Source organism: Catharus ustulatus, chromosome 4, assembly GCF_009819885.2.
Source record: "Catharus ustulatus isolate bCatUst1 chromosome 4, bCatUst1.pri.v2, whole genome shotgun sequence".
NCBI lineage: Eukaryota > Metazoa > Chordata > Aves > Passeriformes > Turdidae > Catharus > Catharus ustulatus.
The window spans coordinates 65606883-65620533 of record NC_046224.1 but is presented as its reverse complement, the minus strand read 5'-3'; the positions used below and the strand labels follow the sequence as shown (position 1 = coordinate 65620533).

General features: G+C 38.0%; 1 protein-coding gene across 1 annotated transcript in view; it reads left to right on the top strand.

The window, feature by feature from the left end:
- Nucleotides 1–13651, top strand: part of ARHGAP8 (Rho GTPase activating protein 8) — a 53994-nt gene that overhangs the window by 37651 nt on the left and 2692 nt on the right. Inside the window, 3 exon segments of the mRNA XM_042779209.1 lie at nt 5982–6056; nt 6700–6728; nt 6730–6829. Coding sequence (XP_042635143.1) covers nt 5982–6056; nt 6700–6728; nt 6730–6829 — 204 coding nt within the window.

The following is a 13651-nucleotide window of genomic DNA, read 5'->3' as shown; positions in this document are numbered from 1 at the left end:
CTCCCTGACATTTAAATTTTGTGCCTCAGTTCCAGGCACCTCTATTTGCAGCAGCTCCTCTCAGTCTGGAGGCACTGTCACCTGTACAAATGAGCCAAAACTCCCCTTCCTGGACCCAGTTTACATTTTTCTGATATTTACATTTATCTAACTGCATAGCTAGATAGCTTTTTCTGACCAAGATTGCTCTCACTGTATGCAGATAGTAAGCCCCTCAATACTTTCACAGAGACTAAGGAATTTCCTGTTTGCAGAGATCAGTGTTTCTAACCTTAGGCAAGGAACAACTCCTGATGCTTCACTTACAGGGCCTTTTCCCCAGGAAGCCAAACTTAGCCACAGAGTGCTCATTTTCTTTCTCTGGTTAATGTCACCACGTGTCCTCACAATCTCTTCTCTGCCAAAGTGAGACTGTAAAATGTCAAATAGGTTACACAGGGCATGGATGTCGCTCAAGCCTATTTCAAGCATTAATACACTGTCATTTGTAGCTGGTTTTATGCAAAATAGAACTTTGAAATAGTAGGGTTATTATTGTTAATGTATTTTATGTTTTAGGGAGTATCCTCAAAGGTATAAACAACATACTTATTCATCCTTAAAAAAAAATTAAAAGCAAAGTAACCTGCCATTGTTATTATTAAAATTTCCAAAAGTATCTTTTAAAAATGCAAGCTGGGAAAGCTTCACATTGGCCACTTGAATTTTCCAAGTTCTTGGCTCTTTTGTTTTGATGTGAGTAGGGTTCATGGAGATGAGATAAATTCTAAGACTGGTTCGTATGCCATCAAATACAAATGAGTTTTGGAATAAGCACAGTTTGTATTTTTTGTGCTCAGGTGTCATCGTTTGACATTGGCCCAATGCCAGGCACCCATGAGAGTTGCTCACTCACCCTTCCCTGCCACAGCTATGTAGAGGAGAGGGAAAAAAAATTAATGAAGATGAGTTAAGGACCAGGAGGAACACTTCAAGGGCAAAACAGGCTCAACCTAAGGTTGCAAAGTGAATTTATTATTAATAGAATCAGAGAACGATAGTGAGGAATAAAATAAACCTTTAAAACACCTGCCCCCCACCCTAGACCCTCCTTCCTTCCTACTGACAGTGCAGGGAGACAGGGTGTGGGAGTTTTGATCAGTTTTTCACTTAAAATTTTTTTTCAGTTTGCTAAGGGAGAGGAGTCTCTTCTGCAATGCTGTGGGGTCCTTCCCATGGGAGCAGTTCTCTGGAAGCAAGGGCTTTCCCTCTGTCTTCAGGTCTCCCACTAAATTCCAGCTTTTCAGTATCTATCTTTTCCAGCATGAGCACCTTTTCCCACAAGCTGCGAGTGGATCTGTGCATCCCCCCATGCACTTCATGAATCACAGTGAGACACTTTGTTGTATCATAGTCCTCACCACAGTGAGCAGAAGAATCTCAGCTCCCCCTCCTTCCTTTCACTGACCTCACGTGTCCTGACCTTTTCCTTTTCTATGATTTCCTTTTCTAGGATGATAAGAAAATTTTTTCGTGGGATCTTTTGCTCTTCTTGCAGGGTTTCACAGCAGTGACAGATTGATGTCACCTGGGCTATTGGGGAATCGCTCGCCATGCCCCACGCCTCTGGACACGTGGTCCCCATCATTCATTAAATCACAGAGGTGTTACCAACTTCTCTAATTGGCTTAGCAGCATGTCTGTTCCCAGAGCCATCCAGGGACTGGATTTGCCAGACACGGAGGAGGCTTCTAGCAGCTTCTCACAGAAAAATCACTTCAGTGACTGGTTTCTTCCCTTTCCACCAAAAACCAGCACATTAGGCATTGCAAATAAATTATCCTCAGAGATTCCAAGTGTGAACTGAGAATATTCTTTCATACACACAAATGCTATAGACTGTGCAGGTCAAAACTGCAAGGACACAAATACGCTTTGGATTCTGCTGCTGCTCAGCTTTTCAGTAGGGCCAGGACTGTCTCTGCCCTTGCTCCCTGCTCTTGCTCTACTGTGCACTTTATTGAAAAGCAAATCACCAGTAAATCACCTCTATGGGTTGCAGACATCCCACTCACTTGCTCTGTATTCATTGCACAGAATGCAAGGAAAAAGAAGGACATGCAATCTCCTCCTCAAAGTTGCACTGTTATCCTAGCTTAAAAAAAAATTTAAAAAATAAAAAATTGTCTTGAACAAGAAAGTTAATGCTACTCTGGGCATTTAAAGGAACACTGACAATTCAAATATGCTTTATTAAATCAGCAGTCCTTGTATTAGAAATAAATTAGCACTGATTTTAAAAAAATCTTACTAGAACTAGGAAATCTGAAAGAAAATGTCGTAGTTTAGACATGTATTAGTGGGAATGAAAACCACTTCCAAAGCAGAATGGACACTTTGTAAGACTTGGCAGGACTCCCAGTTGTAAGAAACATTTCCAAAGTCAATTTGGGACAAAAGGAATTCAGATGCTTACTCTTTGCCATTTCCCTTCTGAACGCAGACAAATTAACAAAGATTTCTGATAGCCAGCAACCCTCAAATCAAGGAATGATTGAAAGAAAAATAATGTAATTTTCTTGTCTGCCTTTCCTTGACAAGTTTTCAGCAATATGACAGCATGTGTTGCTTTAATTTATCTTTATCAGTTTTGATTTTCTGTGTCTTTTTTGTGGCACAACTGATGGGGGCAAGTAGGAGGAGAGCTAAGCATTTTTAGCAACAGTAAATAAATGCAGAGTGTGACACAGTTTTGTCATGGCACTGTGAAATTTTGTCTATTCTGGTGAAAGCCATCTTACTCCAATGTGGAATGAAATAATGCCTGGTTTCATTTATGATTACTGACATTTAAATAATTACTCTGTTGCATTCTCAATAGCAGTATCACTTTTGATTGAATATAGATGACAAAATAGCTCAACTTGTACACACAGGAAAAAAAAGTCTTTTTACAGAGACAGCCATAAGGAGTCATGCTGTAAGCAGCATTTGATCAAAGAACACTGCTAACAAAAATTAAATAGACTACTTCAAAATTATTTCTTGATAAGACAAAAATGAATGCTTTGAGTTGTAATGATCAGGATTGCCGTCAGTCAATTTTGTTTTCTCATCCTATGACCCATGTGGTTTTAGCATGCATTTTGTCTGCAAAAAGGAAGACACAGTGATTAATTTTATTTTAGTTTGTGTAAGTTGTGTTGGCTTAATTATGGTAGTTCAAAGATCTGGGTTATTTTTCCTCAGTATCTGAAAAGGAAGTTTCAGAGTTGGAGAAGGTATTTCCAGGCTTATAAAGCTGTGTACTTACCCATCACATTGGAATATCTAGAAGAGGTCCCTTTCTTTCTTCCTGTCTTGGGGTGACTTGTTGGGGGCATATGCTAATGCTGTTCTCGTTGTGTGACAAGGGAAATGCTGTCTCTCAAATCATGGATTTAGGCAGATTTCCTCTGACCAAATTAAACACAGAGAGCACTAAGAGCAATTAATAGATTTACAAACTTCTAAAGCAAAATGTCCTTTTCAGTCCGTGTTTGTCCCAGTTCATCTGTGTACCTAGGCTCATTGTTTTCACCCATTGAGAGCATAATTGCTGTTGACTTATATTCCTGTTTTACAGAGACTGAAGTTAGAACCCTAGATTGATTTAAGAATTGCTCTAATTTCTTGTTTACTGGTTGGAGAGAAGAGAAGAGAAGAGAAGAGAAGAGAAGAGAAGAGAAGAGAAGAGAAGAGAAGAGAAGAGAAGAGAAGAGAAGAGAAGAGAAGAGAAGAGAAGAGAAGAGAAGAGAAGAGAAGAGAAGAGAAGAGAAGAGAAGAGAAGAGAAGAGAAGAGAAGAGAAGAGAAGAGAAGAGAAGAGAAGAGAAGAGAAGAGAAGAGATAAAAGAAAAAAGAAAAAAGAAAAGAAAAGAAAAGAAAAGAAAAGAAAAGAAAAGAAAAGAAAAGAAAAGAAAAGAAAAGAAAAGAAAAGAAAAGAAAAGAAAAGAAAAGAAAAGAAAAGAAAAGAAAAGAAAAGAAAAGAAAAGAAAAGAAAAGAGAAAGAAAAGAAAAACATGACTCTTGCTGTTGTGGTTCATTTATTGTAGGAGAGAGAATATGGCTTTTTCTTTTTCCCTAAGAATTGCACTAATCTGCACTTAATTATGTGTTCTGTCATTTGTCTGGGTTGCCCACAAATGTAAAAAGTACTGGGTATATTTAGTTTGGCAGTTGTCTTGTTGCCACCTGTGATCAAACAAATTGCTGTGCATGGATTCAGTTCCGCCTGGCCTGGTAAATGAGTTCTAGAAGAAGCACAAATATTGCCTGTATCTCAACTTTTTGCGGATGAAGATAAAAGTTGCTTTTCCCTCTCCAAAAACATAACCAGCAATAGCTAAGTGTTATGTTCCATAACAGCTACATTGATAGCATGCAGAGCCAGACAAGTACAGCTGTTATCTGTGCCACAAATAAATGTCTTTAATAAGATTCTTAAAAGCTTAGCCAACAAAGGCACAAACCTGTTAATAATTGATATTTATTACATTGTAGTCCTTAAAGCGAGATTCATGTCGGATAAAAACATTAATTATTAACCCAATTCCTGCAAACCAAATTGGAAGTGTTTTTGGATATCCATTTTCTGAAAGAGTTGTTTGTGCAGAATATCTCCTACCCACTGACAACCAGCATAAAATTCTGCAAATTCTCAGGAAACAATTGCTGAGGACAATGCCTTGATAAGCTAGCAGTTCCCAGCTGCCACTTCCCAAAGTGTGTTTTGAGACAGATTATACTACAAATCTAATGCAACAGTGAGCAACAGTTTACCACAGTGATGTAATTTGCTGTAACCTTATTTAAGTGAAGCACAATCTGAAATGTATCATACTTGACTCCTTTAGTAAACACACATGTTAAGAAGCTTAGATATGGTAGTTTGAGATGTCATACTCCTTCCAGAACTGAGGGCTACAATTTTAATATACAGTTCAACAGCCAAGAGCATATATTCCTAGGAAGTAACTAGGAGCTGTATTCAGCTGAACTCCAGACAAAGCTCTAAATCTTGTCAGTGGAGCACTTTCAAGCAGAGCTTGAGGTCCTTGGCAAAAGTCCCTGAAACTTGTCTATGAAAATGTACTTCAGTGTTATGCTATCAGTTCTTTTAGTACACTGACCTAAATTCCTGTGAACAATACTAGATGATGGGTTCTTGAAGGAATTCTGGCTTTATTTACTGTTTTTTTCTCATGTATGAAATACATCCACAACCTGAGTGAATTTTCAAGAATGACTGAGTATCTTTTATTAATGTATGACTCAATTTTTCTTGATCATGCAAACAAACCCATGTGTACTTTAGTTTAAATACTCAAATGTTTCAGTCTGGCAACTTACCTGCATGGAAAAATAAGAAAGTAGTGCCTCTAAGACTGTGAGCAGTCTGCCAACCTTCTTAAAACTGCAATTTTATGTTTTGTCAGACCAACACAGGCTAATATTTTAGATTACTCTGCTTCCAGTAGAAATTTCCAATTCAGACATCCTGTGAGCAAAATTACATTATATGCTGGGTATGAGGAACAGCACAAACTTCAAAGAAGGAAAGGGAGAGGGGAATGAGAGTTTAACCAAACTCAAAAAGCAAGAAGTACCACAAGTCTCAAGAAAAGTAGCAGTTCTTGGCCCCATCCTATTTTGGATAATAATTGAGATAAATAATTGAGCTTGAAAACTGAGGTCCAAATAAGATCATTTTTCAACATTTTTCTTCTCTAGATAAAGTCAGATTTCAGTTAGATAGACATCTTTCAGCAGATTAATGACAAAATAATTCAGAAGTGCCTCAAGACTAGAATCAGGTATTTCAAAATACCATGGGCAGGCAGAGAGTTGAGTCCCAATGGCTTCTAGAGGGGTGGAAGGTGCAATGGTCTGCACCAAAATACCTTAAAAGAGTTTCTTTATAAAATTTGTTTTATAACTGTTTAATTTTTAAATTATTTTTCAGGACTGCAAGTAGAGGGCCTCTTCAGGAGGTCAACCAGCATCCAGACTATCAAAGATGTGCAGAAACTCTATCAGGGTGATCTGTCATCATACCATTGTCAGTAGCAATGTAAGTGCTTTGTTCATCCTGGTTTTGTTGGTGAAGAAGAAATGCGATTTCTTGCAATTAATTAATCAAATCAATTTCTAACATAAAATAATAAGAGCACTAGTAGAGAACCTGAGATATAGCAATAGGCATTTAATGCTTAATGAGTACCAAGTAATCACTTGATGTCACACCAGAGCTGTAAAAAAATCTGTAACAGCTAACTAATGAGGTTTGAGTCAAAAAGGTATATTTTTCACCAAAAAAAAGGAAAATTGAGTCTATGCACTTTGCTGTAGTTACAAAGTACAGAGTCTCTGTGTCATCTTGCCTCTGATTATGGCAAAGAAATATAATTTTACCTAATAATTTATGAAATGTAGTGAAGTAATTTTGAAGGTCACAGACTTCCCTGCGAAGTCATCTTATGAATTCTCTTTATGGAGAGAACCTCTTTTAGGTAAACTAATAAAACTCTATACAAACAAAAAATAAAATATCAGAAATTACCAGCAGCAGAAGGCTGAGAGATTTTCTGTTCAAAATGTTGTATGAAACAATTTTCCAGGAGTAGTTTGAAGAAAAACTAAATCATATCATTGAACGTTCTTTTTGCTTCTTCTCCTTTTAGGCAAGTCTCTGAATTTTGATGATTATCATTGATATCCATACTCCTGCTGTTATCTTGAAGACTTTCTTTAGGGAACTCCCTCAGCCATTGCTAACATTTGACTATTATGATCATATCCTTGAAATCCCCAGTAAGTGTGTGTGTGTGTGTGTGTGTGTATGTTTGTTTGTTTGTTTGTTTGTTTTTGTTTGGTTTGCTTTGGGTTTTGTTTTGGGTTTGTTTGTGGTGGATTTTTTTGTTTGGTTTGGTTCAGTTTTTTCAGGGCAACCATTCCCATAAGATAATATCCTGGGGAATAAAGGATCTAAAGCTAAGAATTATAAAACTTTAATTATGCAGACTTTGTCAGGGAGTAGGAGTTTATAATGCCAGTTTATAATGCCCTTTAAAACGTGGGGCTGGAACACCAGAGGCACCAGAATATCTGGAAGTTAGTACCTATTTACAAGGAATGAGATTTTGCCATCCAGGCTATAGTCAAGCTGTCAGGGAACCCAGAGGGCTTCCAGTCACAAGCATGCATTTCTGAATCAAGGATTCATCTGTTCACACAGTATCTCAGGGCATGCTGAAGAACAGGGCTGTTCACAGGAAGGTGGTAGAAATTGAAGGATTAAGGATTGTCATTCAAAACTGATAAGAATAGGGGAAATTTGGAAAATGGATGTATAAATTTATTTTAAGAATTTTTAGTGAATTTTGTTAATTTTTAGGGAATTAATCTTGTCTTGATTTCTGGATTTGATATTTTTACTTTGTGAGAGGATAAAAAATGAGAAAAAGTCTGAAAATAATCGGAGGGCAGTGCATTGTCTAGGAACACCAGGAGGTTTTGCTTGGCAAAGTGCCTGTGAAACATTCATCCTGTGTAATTGTTGTCTATTTGTGTTTTCAGTTTTGACAAAATATTTTGAAAAGTGGAATTTGAAAGAATTACTCCTTGGGCTTTCTTGTGTGCATGCAGTGTGATGTCTGCTGTATTTTACTGATGCTGTGGTGATATCCCAAATTTAAAAGATCTTAAGCTCAACAGCCAAGCTGGACCACAGCAATGGTACCTTCATGGTGAATACAGTGCAGAAGGCAACTTGGAAGAGGTGTGGTCACAGACAGCTGTCTTGGGATGATTTGAAAATTCTCATTCTGTCTTCTGGAAGAGTGTATGTGTGAGTGTGTGTGATGTAAATATCACATCTCTTAACCTGAAAACCCAGAAATACAGTATTTCTGAAGTGATAGTGAAACTTTTGTCTCTACAGTCTCATTTTAATTTTTTAAGTGTTATGGATAGGACCTGCAAAATAAATTAGCCAAGTGACAGACATAAAAAATAAAACCTTGATGTTTATAAAAAGATTATAAGTTTAAGTATAAAAGTATATACAGCTATGCATATGTAGTATATATAAGCATATATAAGTATATAATAATAGGAGTATAAATTTATAAACTTATAATAAACTTATAAATACGATAAATGTAATAAACTTATTAAAAGTTTACAAACTTATATTAAAAGTTTACCAACATAAAGAAGTTTATAAAAGTTTAATGACCTTTGGTCATGCAAACTTGCAAGCAAGATTTCTTTTACCCAGGATTGCTACACTTCCTTCATTATTTAATCTGCAGAAGGCTGACAAAAATAGTTCTTGAGACAAAGACCAGTGTGTTTTATTGGTACTTGTAGTTTTGCAGTAGGAAAAATGTCACCACAATTTTTCACAGTAAAGCTTCATGCATTTAATTCCATGATTTAAAAACACTTAACATGCTGCAATTTTGTGCATGTGCACATATCCTTGTGCAGAACTCTCAGAGAGAGAAGGAGAAATGCAACAGATAAAGTGTCAGCAAAAATGATCTGCTTTAGGTTAGGCATGATTGGCATCATCAGATCTTTCTCCAAATTGGTGTTAAACTCAGTCCTAAAATAATTTTCTCGTCTTCCAGAGATCTGGTCTTTCTCACTTATATATAGAAACATACAGTAGGTATATTTACAAGTTCTGTTCTTCCACTCCACATTCACAACATGTGGGTTTTTAAAATTTAGTTTTGTGGGGTATTTTTCTCTTATTTTGGAGTGAAAACATGAAAATGGTGGTTGTATAATTTTAGATGCTGGAGAAAACACAGGTGAAATCACCTGTTTTCCCTAAAGTATAAATCTTGGGCAATTAAAACACCAAATAAATTGGTGTTATTTTAGAAAATTATGTAATATTAATAAGTTTTAGAATATCCATCAGAAAAAAAATCATATTACATCTTTAAAATAGCCATTCATATACAAGTGTTAAATGAAAAACTTAGAATGCAAGGATTTTGCAAGGATTTATTTTATGTTTCAGTATAAATTAAATCACATGTCTTCTGTCCTACTTTTTGATTTGCTGATTTCTTTTAACCCATTTCTGGAAAACCTGTGAGAGTGAGGGTTTGGGGAGCATCAACTATGAACTGTTCTACATTCAGCCTTGTGGCATAGTTTGGCTGTGCAGAAAAAGGCAGTCACAGGGCTGTACATTTCCCTTCCTTCTGCTTTATCCCATGCATCATATTTTTCCGACTACGGTTTTCAAACCTGCCTAAAATGTGCCTAAAATGAAGGGTCATGGTGTAGCTGATGCCTAAAGCAAGTGATCTTTCCTTCAAAAGCCCTAAGAACCCACCACAGCAATCATGTCTGGGGAATGATGCTGATTTTCACCAGTGAGATAATTGGCTCTCAGTAGCTCTTCTTGGACTACAGTCGCATTGGCCATATTTTAGCCAACAGTGTATTTAGCAGTGTATTTCAGAAACAAGTGCATTTAATCCATTTTTCTGTCAAAATACTGGCAAAAAGCAAGATTAAAGGATAAACACAGCGATACAACCAGCAGTTTCTATAATACCCACATGCTCATTTACTTGCCTAGCTGAACTCTAAAGCTATTAAGGAAATCCTCATGTAATTTACTATTATTTTAGCAACCGATATCTGTCCTCAATGTTGTGAATCGTGTAAGTGACATTATTCCAGTAATAGATGCATCATCTTAATGCACTTCTTAAGAGCTGAGCACTTGATGTGTTAATGAGGTGTGCAAAAGTGCCACACAGTGTTTTCTGTAATTGGGAACAGAATATAGTATTATTTTTGAGTAGGTCTTATTATGTCAAGCACAACATCAAGTGATACTACTGCAATTTTTGCTGATCCATAGGTTTTCTTCCTTAATGTCTCAGGGAATATTTGCATTTGGAAAGGTCAAGGGAACATGAAGCATTCTCAGAGCTAGGGATTTCTATTCATTGCAGATTGGTGTGCTGCACAAGCTTCCACAATTCATACTTTAACAATAATCCTAGTTTTTACCTGCAAGTATCAACCTTACATATAAAAGGCAATTTAATTCTTCCATGAACTAAGCCTTGAGTAGTGCAAGAGGTACTTGTAGTAATTTCATGAAGTGGGATGAATTGTAATCACTAGATACAGGTTTTGAACACTCCAAGTTTGATACAGGCTTGTGAAAGAAGAAAAATACAATCCCTATTTTCTATGCAATCTAAACCACCTTGGTTCCTTCTAGTCTGAGAGTGCTACAGCAAGACAGCATACCTTGTACAGAAATGAAATAACAGACTTGAATTTCAAAAATAGGTCCAAGGTCTTTAACTTTAGATTAGTAGTGATTTTGCCAGTAATGAACCCAGTGGTGAAAGGTATAAATCAGCCAGCCCGTCTCTACTTTACAGTCCACTTGGCTGCTAGAGAAGAATTTGCAGGGTCTTCTTGAAGCTGGAGTGGATTGAGGTCCCTTGGCAGAAATGAGCAACCAGGAGCAAGAGAGAAAACAAAGACCTGTTTTTCACAGCTAGTCCCTGAATAATGCCTGTAAAACCTGTCCGTGATAGCTCAGCTGATTACAGCAGAGATGAGTGTGCACAAGTGCTCATGTTGCACAGGCCCTGTATTGCACTGGCAGTGGAGTAGATTTATCAATGCACACGCAAACTTAAAGGGCTCAAAGAAGTCTGATTGCAAAGAAGATTGCATGGCAAAGCACTCTGAGGGTACAGGTGCCCAGTTCTGAAGCCAAAAATCATTTAGTAGAAAACTATAGTTGTATTTTTCCATGACAGTCTAAGGTTAAAGAAAAAGGATTATCTGTAGAGGCTTACATTTTTCTTACCTGCTGCTGAGTTCTATCCCTGCAGTCATGCCTGACAGGGGGGAAGGATGGTTGTCTTTCCTGAAAGAACCATTGCACAACCTTGCTGAATTCAAATTGCCAAACCTGGACCAACTAGAAAATGGACAAGGTTTGGGGTCCATAAGCTGTAACCAAAGGAGTAAATTTAAACCCAAATGCAAGCTGTAATAAAGTGCTCTGAATTATCGTTCTGTCTCAACCACTTGTCCAATTGAAAAGTGTAATTACCTTCAATTAAACCTTGGAAGTGGCTGGAGATGATGGGGCATGTTGGGAAGGATCAGATGACTAAACCCCATAGAGAAGATGCAAGCAGTTGGCACATCCACAAAGTAGCTGTCAGTGGGTTGTAGAAACTTAAATTTCAGTCAGTTTGTGGAGGTGTTTTAATATCTAGTAATATTCTTTAGAAAGTGTTTTGTGGCATTCCTTTCAGCATTGTAATTGAGAAACCAGAGACGGTGATGTCACTATATTTTTAAAACATAGTAGTAATTGGCTGCTCCTACCCTCTGTATTTCACAGTTTAAATTCATTAAGTAGTGTAGCTGCTGCTTCACTCCTGTGGTATCCATGAATCACAGAATTATCAAGGCTGGAAGTAACCTTCAAGATCAAGTCCCACCATCAACCCAGCATCACCATAATCACCCCTAAACCATGTCTCAAGTGCCACATCCAGACAGCTCTGGAACACTTTCAGAGATGACAACTCTACCACCTCCCTGGGCAACTTATTATGCCTGACCATTCTTTCAGTGAAAATTTTTTTACTAAGTGTTACAACTTGAGGCCATTTCTTCTAGTCCTTTTGCTTGGGACATAGCAGAAGAGCCTGACCTCCCACCTGGCTGGACCTTCCTGTCAGGAGCTGTAGAGAGTGAGAAGGTCCCCCCGGGACTCCAGGCTGAGCCCCTCCCCAGCTCCCTCTGCTTCTGTACTCCCAAAAAAAGGTAAGTGGTGTTTTCCCTATTGCTCTGGCCTTCCTGCTTCTGTACAGAGAAAATGAAACAGAGGGAATATTTAATTGCAGTAAAAGGAATAGTTTCAGGAGGACCTTCTCCTCTACAAACACAGCCACTTTTTATCCCACAAGTTTTAGTGAGTTGAGGACTTGCGCCTCTGTCCTTCCTCTTGGCAGTTGGAAAATGCCAGCCTGTGTGAAGAGTGCAGCAAAATTTTGCCACAGAGGGTGAAGAGGATTTGTTCTTATCTCGGGAAATAACCAAATATTCAGAAGGCTGTGGAATGCTGGATGTGCCAGGCCTTTTTTTGCCCAGTAGGTGTCATCTATAGCATTAGGCACTGATTAAAATTTGAAAAGTAGAGGCTTTAGGACAAGGTGGGTTGGGACCAGCTTCTGATGGCTCAGCTACATGTTTTCTCCTGTTCCTCAAGTGTTATAAAAACAACATGTGGCTTTTGAATATCTGTAAGTAATAACTACCTTTGACTCCTATTTAAATATGGCATATTACACAGAGCATAAATAAGAATTCAGGACTGTTGCAGTTCAGCAAGATGAGATTGTGGAGGACAAAGCTATCATGGTTTTGTATTGCAACTCATCAGCTTTACATCTGCATGATGTAAAGTTATGCTCAGCATTGCTCAGCAACTAGGTTCTGTGCATCAGCACCCTGTTTTGATAGGGGAGGAATGTGGCCTCTGGGAATTAACAAAACCACAATATTTTGCCACCCTCTGACTGGTCAAAATACAGATGCGTTAGTTTCAATGTCTCTTAAAAAAAAAAAAAGGAGCACCTGGCATTAAGGTGTTAATGCTAATTAAAAATTCCCTGCGATTAAATACTGGTAAGTCCTATAAAAGGGTTGTTTTCCATTTCCTTATGTCCTTTTTAAAAAATCCAGCCAACACTAAGTGGCATTTGGTCTGCAGGCTGTGTTGTGTAATGGGAATGTGAGTCCTGGACAGCTTTAGCACAGTAACAGACCAGAGCCCTGAGGGCTGAAATCCTGAGTTTGTGGAAGTCAGTTTTGCTCTAAATGTCCCCAGAGGTAGGTAGGGGCTCCTACATAAATTTAATTCTCCCACTCCTCCTAAGGCTGGGAGACAGCAGGAATTTGCCAGCTGCAAGCACAGTTGTCTCTGACCCTTTTACTTTTACGAAGTATAAGCCGCAAGCATCCCTTCAGCTGATTTGCCTGTCTGTGGACACTTGAGATGATAAAACCAGACTCCCTCTTTCAGTATTGGTCACATGCTAAACACCTCATCTTCCAGGTAGTGCTTGGAAATCTACCATTTTCTAGCTGTTTATAGCTCCTCTCTTTAGTGAACAAAATGGTGCTCTCTCATGTCAAGGTAGGGTACCTTTTTTATTTAAAGAACAGATCACACCTGTACAAATCACTAGTGATCAGACCCCAGCTCTGGCCCCCAGCCCTAGAGGAACTGGTGAAATCTTCCATCTGTGGCAGAACCCCTCAATCTCAATCCTGAGTGCCAGACTTAACGATGGCACATGAATTATTCAGAAGGGTTTGGAGTGAAATTCATGTTAGAGAAATGTATGTTTCAAATTTCCTGACTCAAAGAGAAGTCCTGGAGGTGTCCCCTGCAGTTACTTTGATAACAGTTTCTTTTTACAAATGATAATTGCACGATTCAAGCTTTGTACAGTGTGGCCTTGTGAACTCTTCTCTCGTATCAAAGAACAATTTTCAGATAATTTCCATAGCAAAAAGAAAGTGATTATGGAGATTATCTGCTGAAAACACACA